The sequence below is a fragment of the Zeus faber genome (genome assembly GCF_960531495.2).
Source record: "Zeus faber genome assembly, chromosome: 7".
In the NCBI taxonomy this organism is placed as follows: Eukaryota; Metazoa; Chordata; class Actinopteri; order Zeiformes; family Zeidae; genus Zeus; species Zeus faber.
The window spans coordinates 7,710,714-7,726,513 of NC_137203.1; the positions used below are offsets into that span (position 1 = coordinate 7,710,714).

Genomic DNA, 15,800 nt, shown 5'->3' on the forward strand with positions numbered 1-15,800 from the left:
CTCAGTAAAAGGCACATGACAGCCCGCTTGGAGTTTGCCAGAAGGCACCTAAAGGACCCTCGGACCATGAGAAACAAGATTCTCTGGTCTGATGAAACCAAGATTGAGCTCTTTGGCCTGAATGTCAAGCGTCACGCCCGGAGGAAACCGGGCACCTCTCTTCACCGCCCCCCGTGGTGAAGCGCAGCGGCGGCGGCGGCCGCATCACGCTGCGTGGACGCCTCCCAGCGGCAGGAACCGGGAGACTAGTCAGGAATCGAGGGAAAGATGAACGGAGCAGAGTGCGGAGAGATCCTTGGTGAAAACCCGCTGCAGAGCGCTCAGGCCCTCGGGCCGGGGCGAAGGTTCCGCACACAGCCAAGACGACGAAGGAGTGGCTGTGAGTGTCCTCCAGTGGCCCAGCCCGAGCCCGCGCTTGAACCCCACCGAACATCTCTGGAAAGACCGGGAAAATAGCTGTGCAGCGACGCTCCCCATCTAACCCGACGGAGCTTGAGAAGGGTCTGCAGAGAAGGATGGGAGAAATGCCTCAAATCCAGGTGTGCCGAGCTGACTGACTGGCGGCTGTCATCGCTGCCACGGGTGCTTCAACAAAGTACTGAGTAAAGGCTGTGAATACATATGTACATGCGAGATTTCAGTTTTTTTATTTTTAATACATTTGGGAAAATTTATAAAAAAAATAAATAAAAAGTTTTTCGCTTTGTCATTATGGGATATTGTGTGTAGATTGATGAGGGGGGAAAATGAATTGAATCCATTTTGGAATAAGGCTGTAACATGACAATGTGGGGAAAGTCAAGTGGTGTGAATACTTTCTGGATGCACGGTACACACAGACACAAGCAGACACAGACACACACACACACACACATACACACACTCACTCACATACACATTCACATTAACACACACAGCGAGACACAGACACACACACAGACAGACAATACACACACAGAAAAACACACAGACACACACATACACACACATACACACACAGACACACACATACGCACAGACATACACAGACATACACAGACAGACACACACAGACACAGGCACACACACAGACACACACACACACACACACACACACACACACACAGGCAAAGATTTGTAATAAAGTGTTTGAATAACTTTATTTGGAAAGAGGCCAAAGCATTAAACAAAACAGTTGAATGTGGAATCAGTAATGCTGAAAGATGCTCAGTCACAGTCACATTATAAAGACACACACACACACACACACACACACACACACACACACACACACACACAGGCAAAGATTTGTAATAAAGTGTTTGAATAACTTTATTTGGAAAGAGGCCAAAGCATTAAACAAAACAGTTGAATGTGGAATCAGTAATGCTGAAAGATGCTCAGTCACAGTCACATTATAAAGACACACACACACACAGACACAGACACACAGACAGACACATACACACAGACACAGGCACACACAAACATATACACACACACAGACACGGACACACACCCACAGACAGGGACAAACACGGACACACACATACACACACACACACACACACAGACACACATTCTCATACACACACTACCTCACATACACATGCACACACACACACACACAGACACACACACACAGACATACATACATAAACACACACACACACACACACACACACACAAACACACACACACAGACACACATAGACACGGACACAAGCAGACACACACACAGACACACACACACATACACACAGACACACACACACACACACACACATACACACACAGACACACACACAGGCAAAGATATAAGTGTTTGAATAACTTTATTTGGAAAGAGGCCAAAGCATTAAATAAAACAGTTGAATGTGGAATCAGTAATGCTGAAAGATGCTCAGTCACAGTCACATTATAAAGACACACACACACACACACACACACACACACACACACACTCACGTTGTTCCATGACCACAAATGAATCTCCTATCCATGGTTACAACCTCGGTTAAAACACAACACCATTTTCTTTTCAAACTTGTATTTATGAGAGGGAACTACAGCGGTGCAGACGGTGGTTTATCATGACACCACCTGGGAAAAAAAAAACACGGCGGCAATTGTGGTTTCACACCTCATTAGCTGCGGCCAAAACATCGCCAGGCTTGGGTTGTTCTGTCTGTTGAGAGTTCAGAGTCAAATTTGTGGGGAAATTGAGACTTTTAGAAGCTGAAAACTGTACCGGGTTTTTAGTTTTTTAGGGTTTTTTTGTTCAGTAATATTTTATACAGTCATTATTTAATTTGGGCTGTTTTTACTTTTACTTATTACATAACCGCCTGATTGCAGTTATTTGAGCTACTGACATCGGGATCATAGGTTTTTCATCCAAATTTCATGGGAATTTTGAGACAGTGTTTCACAGTGTCTGGGCTCGTACAATAAATCAAACATGTTCATCGGCTGGGTCGAGGAAAATTAGCTGCCCACCTTGTTTCCTATGTTCCAATATTCACAGTGTTTCTTCCTGGGGTGCATGTGTTTTATTACACACACTTTGCGACCTTACAGTGGCTTGAAATTCACGTAAAAGACCCCTAAACTGGGACGGGAAGACGGGAGGACGGGAGGGGTCCAGGTGTTGGTAACTTGATGTTCTTCTTCCTGCAGCCGCCCTTCCTGCCGCCCTCCTTCCTGCAGCCCTCCTTCCTGCGGTCCAGGAGCGTGATCAGGTCCCGGACCCAGTCTGTGTTGTCAGGGACACAGAGGTGTCGGCCTCCCCTGGTCGTCAAACTGCAGGAAGATCCACATCATCAGCCAAGACCACAAGGTGGACAGGCAGACAGGCAGACAGACAGACAGACAGACAGACAGACAGACAGACAGACAGGCAGGCAGACAGACAGACAGAGAGATTCATCTCCCAGAGGAAAATTGCAGTGTCAGCATCTCGCGTCAAAATATTGGAAATAATAATAAAGCAATAAAATCAATAAATCCAGTGATAAGTAACACATACACAGGTTCATTGTATATTAAGTTCTAATGCATTCAAATTAATATACAATGAACCAATACACTAACTAGAAGATATAAACATTTACCATGGTAAATAAACTCTCCAAAAAAAGAAATATAAAAACAACAAACATACAAAAGCTAATAAAGTAAACCTGACAACGCAACAGAAAGACGACGCTAAAGATAAAAAAATAAAAATGAAAAAAAAGTGACACAATAAAGCTAAAGATAAACAATTCAATATAAGCCTAAATACGTGACTGACACACATGACACAGGGTGTTATAGATAAGAAAGTGTTATTTACACGACAGCTGAAATGAAACATCCTTCTCCCATGATCTGGCGTCTGTAGTCCTTGATCCCTCCGCCGCGCACCGGACGGTTTCTAACGGTCAGGCAACAGTTCACGGGCAACTGGGCAACTGCCACTGTGACAGGGAGAGAGAGGATTAGAGAGATTAGGCCTAGTTTTAGACGAGATGACTCTTTCAATCTGGACTCACTGAGACGCCCTTTCTCCGTCACGGGGTGAAATAGTCTTGGACTTGCCCTCGCCTTGGTTTAAAAAAAAAATCTGATTTCGGGAAGGAAGATCAGAGCTAATCCGGGTCTAAGTGAAGGCTTAAAAATTAAAATTTGGGATTAATGGATGTGAGGCCTCCAGGTGGAGCAGGTGGACCTGGACCGGGACCAGCTCCAGGACCAGACGGAAGGAGCCGACTTGTCCTTCATCACCTTCGTCTGGGACTTCCTATTCCGGAACTAATTCATCTTAAATGAAGCAACGGCTCAGAGAGGCGTCTTTTAAAATTCTGGATGAATTGAAGTAGAACTCGTTTAGTCCTGATTCAGATTGAACCCCGTCTGTAGCCCGGGGTTAAACTGGGTGCCGGCGATTCTTCAACCAGGGACGTAGGGCACCAGGGCTGGGCGCCTCGGGGTGTATTTCGTTTGGCTGCAAACGAGCGCTCGGGGAACGTAACACGGGTGCGATCATTTCAACCCCTTTGACTTTCCCTTTGCCTGCCTGGCTTCAAACTCCCTAAAAACTGCTCCAAGTGGCGACAGAAAAAAAAAAAAACCTTGTTGACATTCATTCATTGACCGGTGTTGTCAATATTTAACATGGCATCACAAGGATCCAGGTGCTGGTGTGTGTGTGTGTGTGTGTGAATGTGTGTGTGTGTGTGTGTGAATGCGTGTGTGTGTGTGTATGTGTGTGTGTGTGTGTCTGCGTGTGTGTGAGTGTGTGTGTGCGTGTGTGTGTGTGTGTGTGCGCGCACGTGTGTGTGTGTGGAGAATACACCCGACAAACAGGACAGTATGGCTCTCTCCCGTTCCTCATTCATTCTCCCCCCTCGGTTTCACGTTTGTTCATTCTGATAAATCAGAGTGGAACAGGACTCGATGGAACCACAATAAAATCTAAAAGTAGAGCAGAAAATTCATTTATCTAAAACATCCTCCGTCCACTCCAGGCACGGGCGGCTTCCCCTCATCTGTTCATTTTAATCAGAGTCCCCCCCCCAAAAGCTCCCTAAACAGTCCTCGATTGATTCCCGACGGCTTCACTGATCTGTGGCGTCGCGCCCGTCTGCTGAGGCCGCGGGGTCAACACTGACTCTCGGGCAGTTCCCGAAGGGTGACGGGCGGGGTGTTGCGACGGGCGCGCATCCGCCGTAACGCCGCGGGTCGCGTGAAAAAAACGGGAAAACCACGCGCCAGCATTTTTTTGTCAGCATTAACGGCAGGAAGGACGCGACGGCGCAACTATGCACGCGACCCGCTGACACCCCCGGCGGCAGCTCTCTGAAATATGTCGAAATTTTTACGAGCGTTTGCCATTGTACGTTTTTATTTCCACCGCCGCCCTTTCGCACTCGCGTCCGAGGGGAGTTTTTTTCCTGTTCAGAGAGGCTCCGGTCGCGGACTCACCCATGACAGAGCAGCAGGCGAGGAAGAGGAGCCGCATGAGGAGTGAGGACGTCATGGCTGGAGGCGCAGGCGGAGATGCTCGGCTCTGATCTACTTCTTCTTCTTCTTCTTCTTCTTCTCGATGATGACGACGGCGATGATGACGATGGGGAGGAAGAGGAGGAGGAGGAGGAGGAGGAGGATGCTGAATGGAGCAGACGGCGCCGTCGTCGGTGTCGCTGTCAAACTGCTGTGGCCCGTCCCGGCTTTTATCTCCTGCTCTCAGTCCCCTGAGGCCCCTCCTCTCCATCCGTGGGGGCCAGAGGCGCCTCCTGTGCACGGTGCCAGAGCCCCCGCCCCTCAGGGTCATAACCGATAACACACACACACACACACACACACACGCGGGCACACACGCACACACACACACACACACACACACACACACACACACACACACACACACACACACACAAAAAACAAGTCCCGATACAGCAGAGAGGTGACTGAGGAAAGTCCCCAATTGCTCTGTAAACATAAAACTCGCCGGGCCAAACATGCCTTCACACAACAGGAATCCAACAAAATCAGTTTCACCCGAACTACGTCGCGCTGTGTGTCCCAAAAACTGTCTCCATCACGCGTTTAAACTCTCCTGGGTTTCATTCTTAGTTGAAACTCAAGGAGAATTTAAATGGGTTTTTTTCAACCTCTTAACACAAACCCCCCCCGCACAAAGCAAACGCCAATTCCGTTCACCTATTATTTGTTTGTTCTTTTAGATTTTTTTATTATTTCATTTCTATCTGAATTCTTTTTCCGGGCGGGGCTCCACAGGGGCCTTCGGGCGGGCCATGGTCGCGCGTTCAGGGCACGGCCACGCTGCGTTTCAAATTCAGGTAGAGGGAAGAGGTGTGAGACGGTCATCGGGTTCAGCCCCCTCCACAAGGTCTGAATAGTTGTATCAGATCCCGTGCAGCGGAACAGATCGAATTTTTGGTGCTTTATTTAGCTCCCTCTTTTTATGAAACACCCATTGAAGGTATTTGCGTTCGGCCGGCGCCCCTCCATACGCCGCCTCCGCTTGTTGGTGGCGGGGTCCGCCGCCGACCCTGGGGGCGATCGTGAGTGATATTGGCTGCCTTTCCAACCTGGAATGTAATTATGGGTGTTTTTGAGGCCTATAACATATATTCCATACTCTATAACACACAGGTTATTATTATTTTTTTAAGAATAATTAAGTCTGACACTAAAGCCATGGTAACCGGGCAATAAGAAGGTATAAAACCCCCATGAGGGGCAGGGGGAGGAGGAATGTTTGTAATGCTCACCTTGTAGTGTCGTAACCGTCCTTCAGACCTGATCTTTATCTGATACAGACTATTGTTTTGCTTCTACCGGATTTAACAAGAACTACTCTAACACGATGACAAACCCTTATCTTAGTTAACCGTCATATACGGTATGTCCTTATTTGTAGATCGATAACAGATCAGCCCAAATATGAACTATTGATTTTATTTGCCCAGTTGGTTTATTTTCTTGGGAAGCCGCAACTTATTCTGTGAATGGGTTTGGTTTCTCTATCAATTTTGAGAACACCGACTGTTTTGAAATGGCCGTCATCGCCTCCTTGAGTGTAAAATCATCATCAATAATTATTTAGTATTTCACATATACTTCACAGGTTCCACACAAGCCGCAGGCTGTCAGAGAGCATCACAATCGCTGTCGGAACATGAAGCAATCTAACCCAAACAGCGTACAGTACGATTTAAAGATTGGGTTTCACTTTCTTGTAAACCACCCTTGGCCATTTGCCTGGTCTGTTTCAGATTATTCCCTTTGGGAATTTCCCCTGGCTTTACACAAGGGCGGGAAAACAAAAGAAGGCCTGTCCTTGGAAGAGTAGCAACCGATTTGGCAGGAGTTATGGAGTGTGCTTGCCAGCGGCAAAAAATCTATCCAAACTCTTCAAAGCCAAGTGTTGGGACTGGTGACGCGGGCCTGGAGGGTGAAAGGTGAACAACCTATTATTTGCTCATTTGCTCTACGAAAAAAAAAAGAATGTAAGGAAAAGTGTGATTCAAGCCAAATTATCGACCTCGATTTAGTGAGATAAATTCACACGCTGAGATTTATTAAAATGTGAAAAAAAGTTACTGGGTCTCCTTTGGAAACAGCCCACAATCCTCAGTTTCCTTATCTGAACTGATGGCTGATTTCAAGAATCAAGAATTCCCAAGGTTTTGCTGTTTTTATTTATTTAATATTTAATATTTGATATTTTTAAGGCATATTAATAATCGTATACACACTGTCCGAGGGCAGCACATTTATCACGAAAGAGAAAAAAAAAAGCGCCGACTGTTTATTTTCCAGATTTTTCAGCCTTTTTTTTCTTTCCAGAGCGCGACACGCTGCCGAGATAAACGGACGTTCGGGCACCAAGGCTTTAGGTTTGACGGCAGGAGGCGCGAACACCGGGTTTAATGACGCTGCTCCGACCCCGGGGCTGGTGCGGCGACCTCTCCCAGTCGCTCTGATGCATTGTGGGAAACTCCGCGAGGTTCCCAGGGACCTTTCGGTTCGGTTGGCTGCTGCACTCGCTCGCTGACCTCTGTCCTGTCCCCTGGAGATTTACTGCTTTTGAGTTTAAAGTATTGTTGACTCGGTGTTTCCAGAAATGGAGTCCCCCTCGAAAGTGTGACAACGAAAGTACAAAAACGAAACGTGCGGAAGTGAGCGGTGGAGCCTCGTTGGTTATGCAGAACCACGGGAAAATGAAACAACAACAAGGTATATTAAACATGGAGAAGTCCTTGTGGGGCTTTTAATCAGTAGAGGTCAGGAGGTCAGTGGTTGAATATAGAGGCAGGATGCAGTGGTCCTGCAGGTATCAGATGTTATACACATATTTTTTTTACATGTATTTTTACATCCCTAAAAGCTTACGGAAACCTAAGCAGCGATATAGTGGTGGAAAAAAAAAAAAAACAGACTTTGCTTTGTCGCTTGTTTTGCCGGGTGTTAATCACGAGGATTACGTTTCACCGGGAGGGGTGGAACCCTTTTCACGTTGAAATAACAGCCGCATCGCCGTGATAACGTTTCAGTTGTCATCGTCAGTTTTTTGGGTTTTTTTTGTTTGTTTTTTGCGTTTTTCGTTTTTGAAAACCTTTGTCTTAAAGGCGCGTCTCAAACGGGACACAGGTTCATTTGGGAGATAGAAACTGGTTGTGGGATGCGAGGTAGTGGTGGACACCGATGGGCGATGGAGAAAAAGTCTGTCCTAGTTAGGGGCTGGGGTGTTAGGAAGGTCAAGTAGAACTCAAATTCCTGAAAATGATGTAAAGATGATGTCAACTTCTGAAGAGTTACTGTGCTGTGGGGGCGGTGTGGTGCAAGCGGCCACACCTGCCTTGGTTCTAGGTAAATTGGCCCGGGATCAAGATTCATGATTCAAAAGGTTTATTCATCACAGTGAAATGTCAATGTAACGGTGTTCTAGACTGAACACAGTAGCTACCTAAGAATTTCTACTTGACCAACTAACTGATTCCTTAAACGTGCACTAAGTCGAATACTATAGAATAAAATAAAATATATCGAATAAAATAAAATTAAATATAATAAGAACTCAAAGGTAATGCAGGGTTGGGGTACAAAATAGATAAAGGGAATAGGCTTATGTATATGGGATAGACTTACTGTATGCATACGGGATAGGCTATTTATGTATATACAGATATGTGCATTAAAGTGGCATGTGAATAAAGTGAGGTGGTGTTTGTGAGATATACAGCACAGTATACAGCAGCACAGAGCAGCAATATGGTATCACCGAACAACCCTGAACAGTGATACAGTATGCGGTACAGTATGCTACATACAGTACAGTAAGGTAGTGGAGCCTATGTGTGTGGCTCAGTGAGGACCCCTGGTGAGGTCAGCATTGACAGTTCTTGTGGCTTGCGGGAAGAAACTCTGTCTCGGTCTCTCTGTTCTCGCTGTGTGACTGCGGAGGCGCTTGCCTGACCGCAGCAGCTGGAACAGTCCATTGTTGGGGTCTTGAGGATCCTTCATGATCCTGTCGGCTCTGCTACTACACCTCCTGGTGTATAAGTACTGCAGGGAGGGGAGGGTAGTTCCAGTGGTAAGTTCAGCTGAACGCACCACCCTCTGCATGGCCCGCCTGTCCTGAGCCGTTCAGTTCCCAAACCAGGCAGTGATGTTGCCCGTCAGGATGCTCTCCACCGCTCCACAGGAGAAGGACTTGAGGATCCTCACGAGATCCAGAATTTCCTCAGCTGCCTGAGGTGGTAAAGACGCTGCCTCGCCTTTCTCACCAGAGTGTCTGTGTGAACAGTCCATGTTAAGTCCTCTGTGATGTGGACTCCCAGGTACTTGAAGCTGCTCACCCTGTCAACAGAAGTCCCATTAATGGGCGCAAGCGTCCTCAGTTGTAATCCACACCTTAAGTCCACAATCAGCTCCTTAGTTTTGCAGACGTTCAGGTGGAGGCTGTTGTCCTGGTACCAGAGTGACAGGTCAGTCACCTCCTCGCGGTAGGCCTTCTCATCGCCGTCGGTGATCAGGCCCACGACAACGGTGTCGTCAGCAAACTTGATGAAGGTGTTGGAGCTGGACCTGGCCACACAGTCATGTGTGTACAGGGAGTACAGTAGGGGGCTGAGAACGCAATCCTGGGGGGGATCCTGTGTTCAGGGTGAGGGAGCTGGACATGTGCTTCCCCACCCTTACCACCTGGGGCCGGGCTGAGAGGAAGTCCAGGATCCAGGCACACAGCACATTATTCTGTCCGAGCTCCTTCAGCTTGACAGCCAGTCTGGTGGGATCTATGGTATTGAAAGCTGAACTAAAGTCGATGAACAGTAATCTCACATAGGCCCCCTTTCAGCCATCCAGGTGCGTGAGCGTGGTGTGCAGTACCTGGGAAACCGCGTCATCCGTTGATCTGTTCTGCTGGTACACGAACTGCGACGGGTACAAGGTGCGGGGGAGGGAGGCCCAGATTTAATCCTTAATCAGCATCTCAAAACACTTCATGACCACCGAGGTGATGGCCACCGGACAGCAGTCATTCAGGCAGGCAGGAGAGGCGATCTTCGGGACAGGAACGACGGTGGACCTCTTGAAGCAGGACGGGACCACTGATTCAGCCAGGGAGATGTTGAATATCCTAGTTAACACCGGGGTTAGCTGGTTAGCATAGGTCTTCTCGCCCAGATATGCCATCTGGGCCCGCAGCTTTCCTGGTGTTCACCCGCATCAGAGCCCTCCTGACGTCATGCTCAGACACTGAGAGTGCGCGCTCATCCCCAGCGGCGTAGCTCCAATTAGCCGGCGAGCTAGCGTTGCTGGTGCCAGACTTGCCAAACCGTGCATAAAAGGAGTTCAGTTCATTGGCTAGGGAGGCGTCGACACTCGTGGCTGGGGAGGAGCTGCTCTTGTAGTTTGTTATAGTCCGCAGCCCCTGCCACAAGCGTCTGGTGTCCTGTTGCTCCATCTGTGGCTCCACAGTCTCTGTGTACATCAGTTTAGCTTCGTTTACCGCCCTCCGCAGATTGTATGACGCCGCTTTGTAATTGTCCATATTACCGGATACAAGACTGTCGTTGTAAGTGGCTGTGCGAGCATTCAGAGCACCAAGGATGGATTCATCAACCCACGGCTTCTGATTTGGAAATATCCGAACTTTCACTGTGGGAATGATGCTGTTCGCTAACGTAGCCATGAAGCACACCGCTACGTCCGAAAACTCGCTGAGGTCACTTGAACTTGATTGGAACATGTCCCAGGTGATGTCAGTCAGAGCGTCCTGAAGCGCAGCCTCTGATTGGTCCGTCCACCACTTCACTTCCCTCGTCACCACCAATTCTCGCGCGGTCAGAGGCCGCAACAGTTTCTCGTGTCCTGTTGGAATTTAATCCTCGAAGTTCATCCATCTTGTTCTCCAGGGACTGAACGTTGGCAAGAAGGATACTGGGCAGAGGTGGACGGTAAGGGTTGCGTCCTCATTCTGACCCAAATGCCGCCTCGTTTACCACGCTGCTTTCTCCGTGGGCCCGCTCGTCGAACAGCGTGTTGCCGCGTAAAATTTCAATCGGCCACTCTAGTTCCACGGATAAAAAGTCCCAAAGTTGTTCTTTTAGGGAAGTTTTTATATCCACGGGTGCATCGCGTCCGTAAGAGATAACTGCTGATGCTTTTTTGGCGGACATTATGATAAAAAAACAGAAAGAATTACTAAAATGTGCAAAGTCGACCGGAGCGCCGGCGCATGGGGCGGCGCCACTATCGTCCACCGCAGAGGTGGCTGTACGCCTGTTGCTCGTCAGAGCAATCAACGAGCAACAGATAAATCAGCCATCCCCACACACACAGGGAGAGCCTCTGTCATGACATGTGTCCACCTTCTCCCGGCTTGTTACACCCAGCCACTCTCTACAATAAACTGGTGTGTTTCAACGTGTCTGCTTGTGTCTGCTTTGCAAGACTCGCAAAGTACTGAAGGTAAGTTAAGGTAAGTTTCATTTAGGAGGATTTAAATGTATATTTAATACAACACAGACAATTAATTCTATTATATAATTATAGAACCTAGAATCGCGATTGTGCGCCACCCCTTATGGTTGCCTGCGCGAGCGCCTCGTGTCGATCACGCACATTTTAGTATTTTTAGTATTTTTAGAGTTTATAGAGCTTATTGTGCATGATCACCGGGTGTCTTAACATTTCACAGCATATATATATGACCGTATGTATATGTATGTGACAAATAACCTCTTGAATCTTGACTCTAGGAGTGCGTTCATTTGTGTTGTCGATTAAATTGCCGCATATTATGGGCTATGTCACACTATTATTACATTTTACATATTATTACATATTAGGTTACACGACTGGCTTCAGAATCAACAATTTCGCACGTTGCATGTTTTTATTTTCACATAACCTGATGTTTCTCCCTTACAACATAATGTCTCAAAGAGGAGGAACAAAGGATGATACACGTGGTATCATCACTTGCTATTATGAAAGAAAGATGGATGGAGGGAATACTTTTGGATTTTTAGAGACCTTTTAGCATTTCGATTGCATTTAGATTTGTAGTTGTGATAAAAATCCTGATGTCTGTTTTTTTTGGAAAAACATGCCTTTATTGAAAATATATGTTGAACAGTAATATACACACACATATATATATATATATATATATATATATATATATATATATATACATAAACATGAAAGGAGTCATAAAAATAAAAACAAAGCTCCATTTTTGATCAGATGGCTCAAATACACTGAAATATCACAGGTCACAATAAAACAAAAACCTATTTGAAGACTTTTCGTCAAAAGTAGCTCATAGTACTGTCATAGCTTTAAACGTGTTACATCACACGTTCCAACGTCACAGGAAGTGACATGACAACATGGAGATGCCCAGAACCAGCTTTTTCTTTGCTCCACTTCCTGGCAGTGTTGGGAGGGGAGGACAAGGGGTCGGCTGTGAGGGCGGAGAAAAAAAAACATAAGCAAGGAAAGGTTAGAAAACAAAACGGCAGAAAACACTAAGAGCCGTGGCGTTCGGGTCCGAGGACTTTGAGCCCGCGGTCGCTTTGATTCCCGCTTCTCGATTTAGAATGACCCGGTCAACCGGGAGGCCACACCCGGAAATCCTATTTCTTTTGAAACGATCAGGGCAAAACTGAGGCATTTTTATTTTTTTTTAACTGTGACTGAGAAAGGCTGTTTCAGTGGGTCAAACGTGAATTAAACGTGTGATCTAGTCCAAAATTCGGCCTAATCTGTGTCCCCGCCCGAAACCGCCCCGATGTGAATTAAAACGACTCTTCCGTACCTGTTTCACTGCTTCACTTTTCTTCCATCCACACGGGCGATGACGTCCTTCACCCATTTACTGACGTCTGGATGAGGGACACACATCGTCTTGCCGCCTATGCCGGTCAACCTAGACAGGGAGAGGACGACGATGAATCAATTAACCAAACGACCACATTTCTACAACTACGCGGACAACGATACAAGCAGTTTCATTGAAGTGGAATGAAATGCATCAATTGGACAAAGTGTATTAAGGTATCTATTTATAGGATTCCTTAAAACGCCTGAATGGAAAACAGTGGAGGATGAATTTGGGATTTCCACCTACACAGCAGCTCTAATGTTGCACCGGCCATCTGGCTCCTGCAGCGTGTAGGACTTGACTACTCTGTGGTGCAGGGGCTTGTCAGCGACGTCCAGACAGCAGTTGGCGGGCATGTCTCCTGCAGGGGGGCGAGGAGAGGGAAGCAGGAGACGAGTTAAAAAAAACAGGACGGGAAGATGCATACAGGCCCGTTTACAGGAAACCCTAACGTCTTCTGGCCCGGGGGCCGCTGAACTCGCCAAAATACTTTGGCCCCGAGATCCTGTTCTCTGACTTCACTGGAAACCCTCGGTGCGAGACGCGGTGCCTGGAGCGATTTCATGATCCGGCAACAGATAAGGGGAGTCGTATTTGCAATTTAGAAATTAGCCTCAAACATTATTTTGAGTGGCTCTTCAATATGAGAACACCATCGCACTTAACTGTTGAAATGCTCCTGCACTGAACTACTACTACTATGCACAGGCATTTGTTTGTGTGTGTGTGTGTGTGTGTGAGAGAAAGAGAGAGGGGTTGTGTGCGTGCGCATTCAAGTGGGTGCGTGTTTATGCGTGTGTGTTTATGCGTGAATTAGTATGTGTGTATGAAAGAGAAAACTTGTTTGTGCGCGCATGAGTATACACTATATATACGTGTGTGTGTGTGTGCATGTAATCATGTGTGTTTGAATGCGTGTAGTGGTAGCTTGTGTGTGTGTGTGTGTGTGTGTGTGTGTGTGTGTGTGTGTGTGTGCATTTAAGTGTGTGTGAGTGAGTGAGTGAGTGAGATAGAGAGAGAACTGTGTGTGTGTGTGTGTGTGTGTGTGTGTGTGTGTGTGTGTATGTGTGTGTGTGTGGCTCACCTGCAGCGAAGCCGATGCAGATAACAGCCACCAGCAGCAGGACGGTCCCTCTGGATGCCATGTCGTCGCCTCTGGTTCTGGGGGTTTGTGCGGTGGAGTGTGATGGTGTGTGAGGATCCTGCTCCTCCAGGTAGGTGTATTTATACTGGCAGAAGTGATCACTTCTTTGTTGTCTTTCCATGTTGTCTACTCCCGTAGAAAACCCCCACCTACGCCGTCCATTTCCTGATTATCTGTTCATCTTTTGTCAGCCTCGCCCCTGCCGCCTCCACTTTGCGGGTTTGGATTCTTTCCCAAAAAAACTGGAATTGTGAATGTAACTTTCACTCTCACTCAGTCTTCTACCCCCCACAGGAACTGAACCCATGCTGTGTGTTGCAACAGCAGGAAACGGGCATGTGCACACACACACACACACACACACACACACACACACACACACACGATACACTCAGAAAAGATTATGATTTTATTCATGAGGTTATTGGTGGATATTTAAAAATGAAATACATAGAAAGATCTCTAAATACCAGCTGTTGGAGAGATAAAATTCCTGTAAAAGGTTAAAATATATTTTATAGCTCAAAAGACTATTTCCCTATGGAAATTGATCATTGATCATTGAGTCATTGATCTGTCTGGTCTCAGAGATACTGTATGTGGTGGACCAAGGGGGCGTGGCCAAGCCGCCGCTGCAGACAGGCGGTGCAGTCTCCCATCCCGCGGCCACTCAGCTGCTGGGGATCAGCCTGATTCGCCTGATCCCCAAAACGGGAAGGTATAACTGTGTGTGTGTGTGTGCGTGTCCCTGCGGTAGGATGGGCGTGCAGGCAAACCAGCCTGAGGGACACGATCCAGCACGGACAGCTGGAGATACCCTCATATCCCCGAAAGATATATATTTACAGTATATATGGGCCTGCGAGCCCGGAGTTTGTTTTGGCCAACGAGCCACCTTTGTCCAAGAGACTCAGTTATACCTTCCTGTTTTGGGGATAAGCAGCAGCTGAGTGGCCCCGGGATGGGAGACTGCACCGCCTGTCTGCAGCGGCGGCTTGGCCACGCCCCCTTGGCCACGCCCCCTTGGTCCACCACACTGTACATACGTATGTATGTACACAAGACTCACATTTTTCTCCGTGGCTAGCGGCAGAGTAGCACGAGGTATCACACGATGTAATAATAAACTTTATTTATATCAAGCTTTTCAGGTAGCAACAGCGCGGGTAGAAACAAAACAAACAAAGGAAGAGCAGCTGAAAACCAAACACATGAAAACCACACAGGGGTCAGGGGATGAAGTAATGATGGAACGCGGGAACTTATATTTTCAGGATTCGCAAACCCTTTCCCATATGAGAAAGTTTTTAAGAAGGGATTTAAAACTGGGGGGCTCCGACAGCAAAGGCCCGGTCACCTCGGGACACAAGCCGGGATGGAAGAATGCCACCGACCGCAGGGAACGCCCAGGCGCGCGGGGAGTCAATGGATCCTCTATTTTCATTGGAGCGAGGTCATTCAAAGCTTTAAAAGTGATCGATAAGATTTTAAAATCAAGGCGGAATAAAACCGGCGGCCAGTGTAGGTCGGCCAGCACAGGATGTGTTCGTATTTGTCGGTGCAAATTTCAGAATTCGGGAGGCAGTTGGAGCCGGTGGAGGGAGCTCCTGATTCCGGCGTGTGGTGCATTACAGTCGGGAATAACTTTGTGCGAAAATCAGTTTTGAGACGAGAACCATCGGATTTTGGAAATTTCCTTTAGCTGGAAGAAGCAAGACTTGTCAACAGTCTGAACATGACCCTCAAAACAGACACCCCTCTCCCACTGCA

At 47.3% G+C, this 15,800-nt stretch overlaps 2 protein-coding genes across 2 annotated transcripts; both read right to left on the bottom strand.

Annotated features, from left to right (window-relative positions):
• Positions 1 to 2,498: 2,498 nt before the first annotated feature.
• On the bottom strand, positions 2,499 to 5,036 carry LOC307233267 (monocyte chemotactic protein 1B-like). Its single transcript, XM_080004546.1, has 3 exons — positions 4,948 to 5,036; positions 3,317 to 3,440; positions 2,499 to 2,781 (listed from the first exon to the last, which is right to left on the bottom strand). The coding sequence occupies exons 1-3, from the start codon at positions 5,000 to 5,002 to the stop codon at positions 2,586 to 2,588; spliced, it is 375 nt and encodes a 124-aa protein (XP_079860672.1). The 5' UTR covers positions 5,003 to 5,036; the 3' UTR covers positions 2,499 to 2,585.
• Positions 5,037 to 12,205: 7,169 nt separating this feature from the next.
• On the bottom strand, positions 12,206 to 14,064 carry LOC307232506 (C-C motif chemokine 19-like). The gene is made up of 4 exons (XM_080003538.1): positions 13,971 to 14,064; positions 13,133 to 13,247; positions 12,821 to 12,931; positions 12,206 to 12,466 (listed from the first exon to the last, which is right to left on the bottom strand). The coding sequence occupies exons 1-3, from the start codon at positions 14,029 to 14,031 to the stop codon at positions 12,826 to 12,828; spliced, it is 282 nt and encodes a 93-aa protein (XP_079859664.1). The 5' UTR covers positions 14,032 to 14,064; the 3' UTR covers positions 12,206 to 12,466; positions 12,821 to 12,825.
• Positions 14,065 to 15,800: the final 1,736 nt, after the last annotated feature.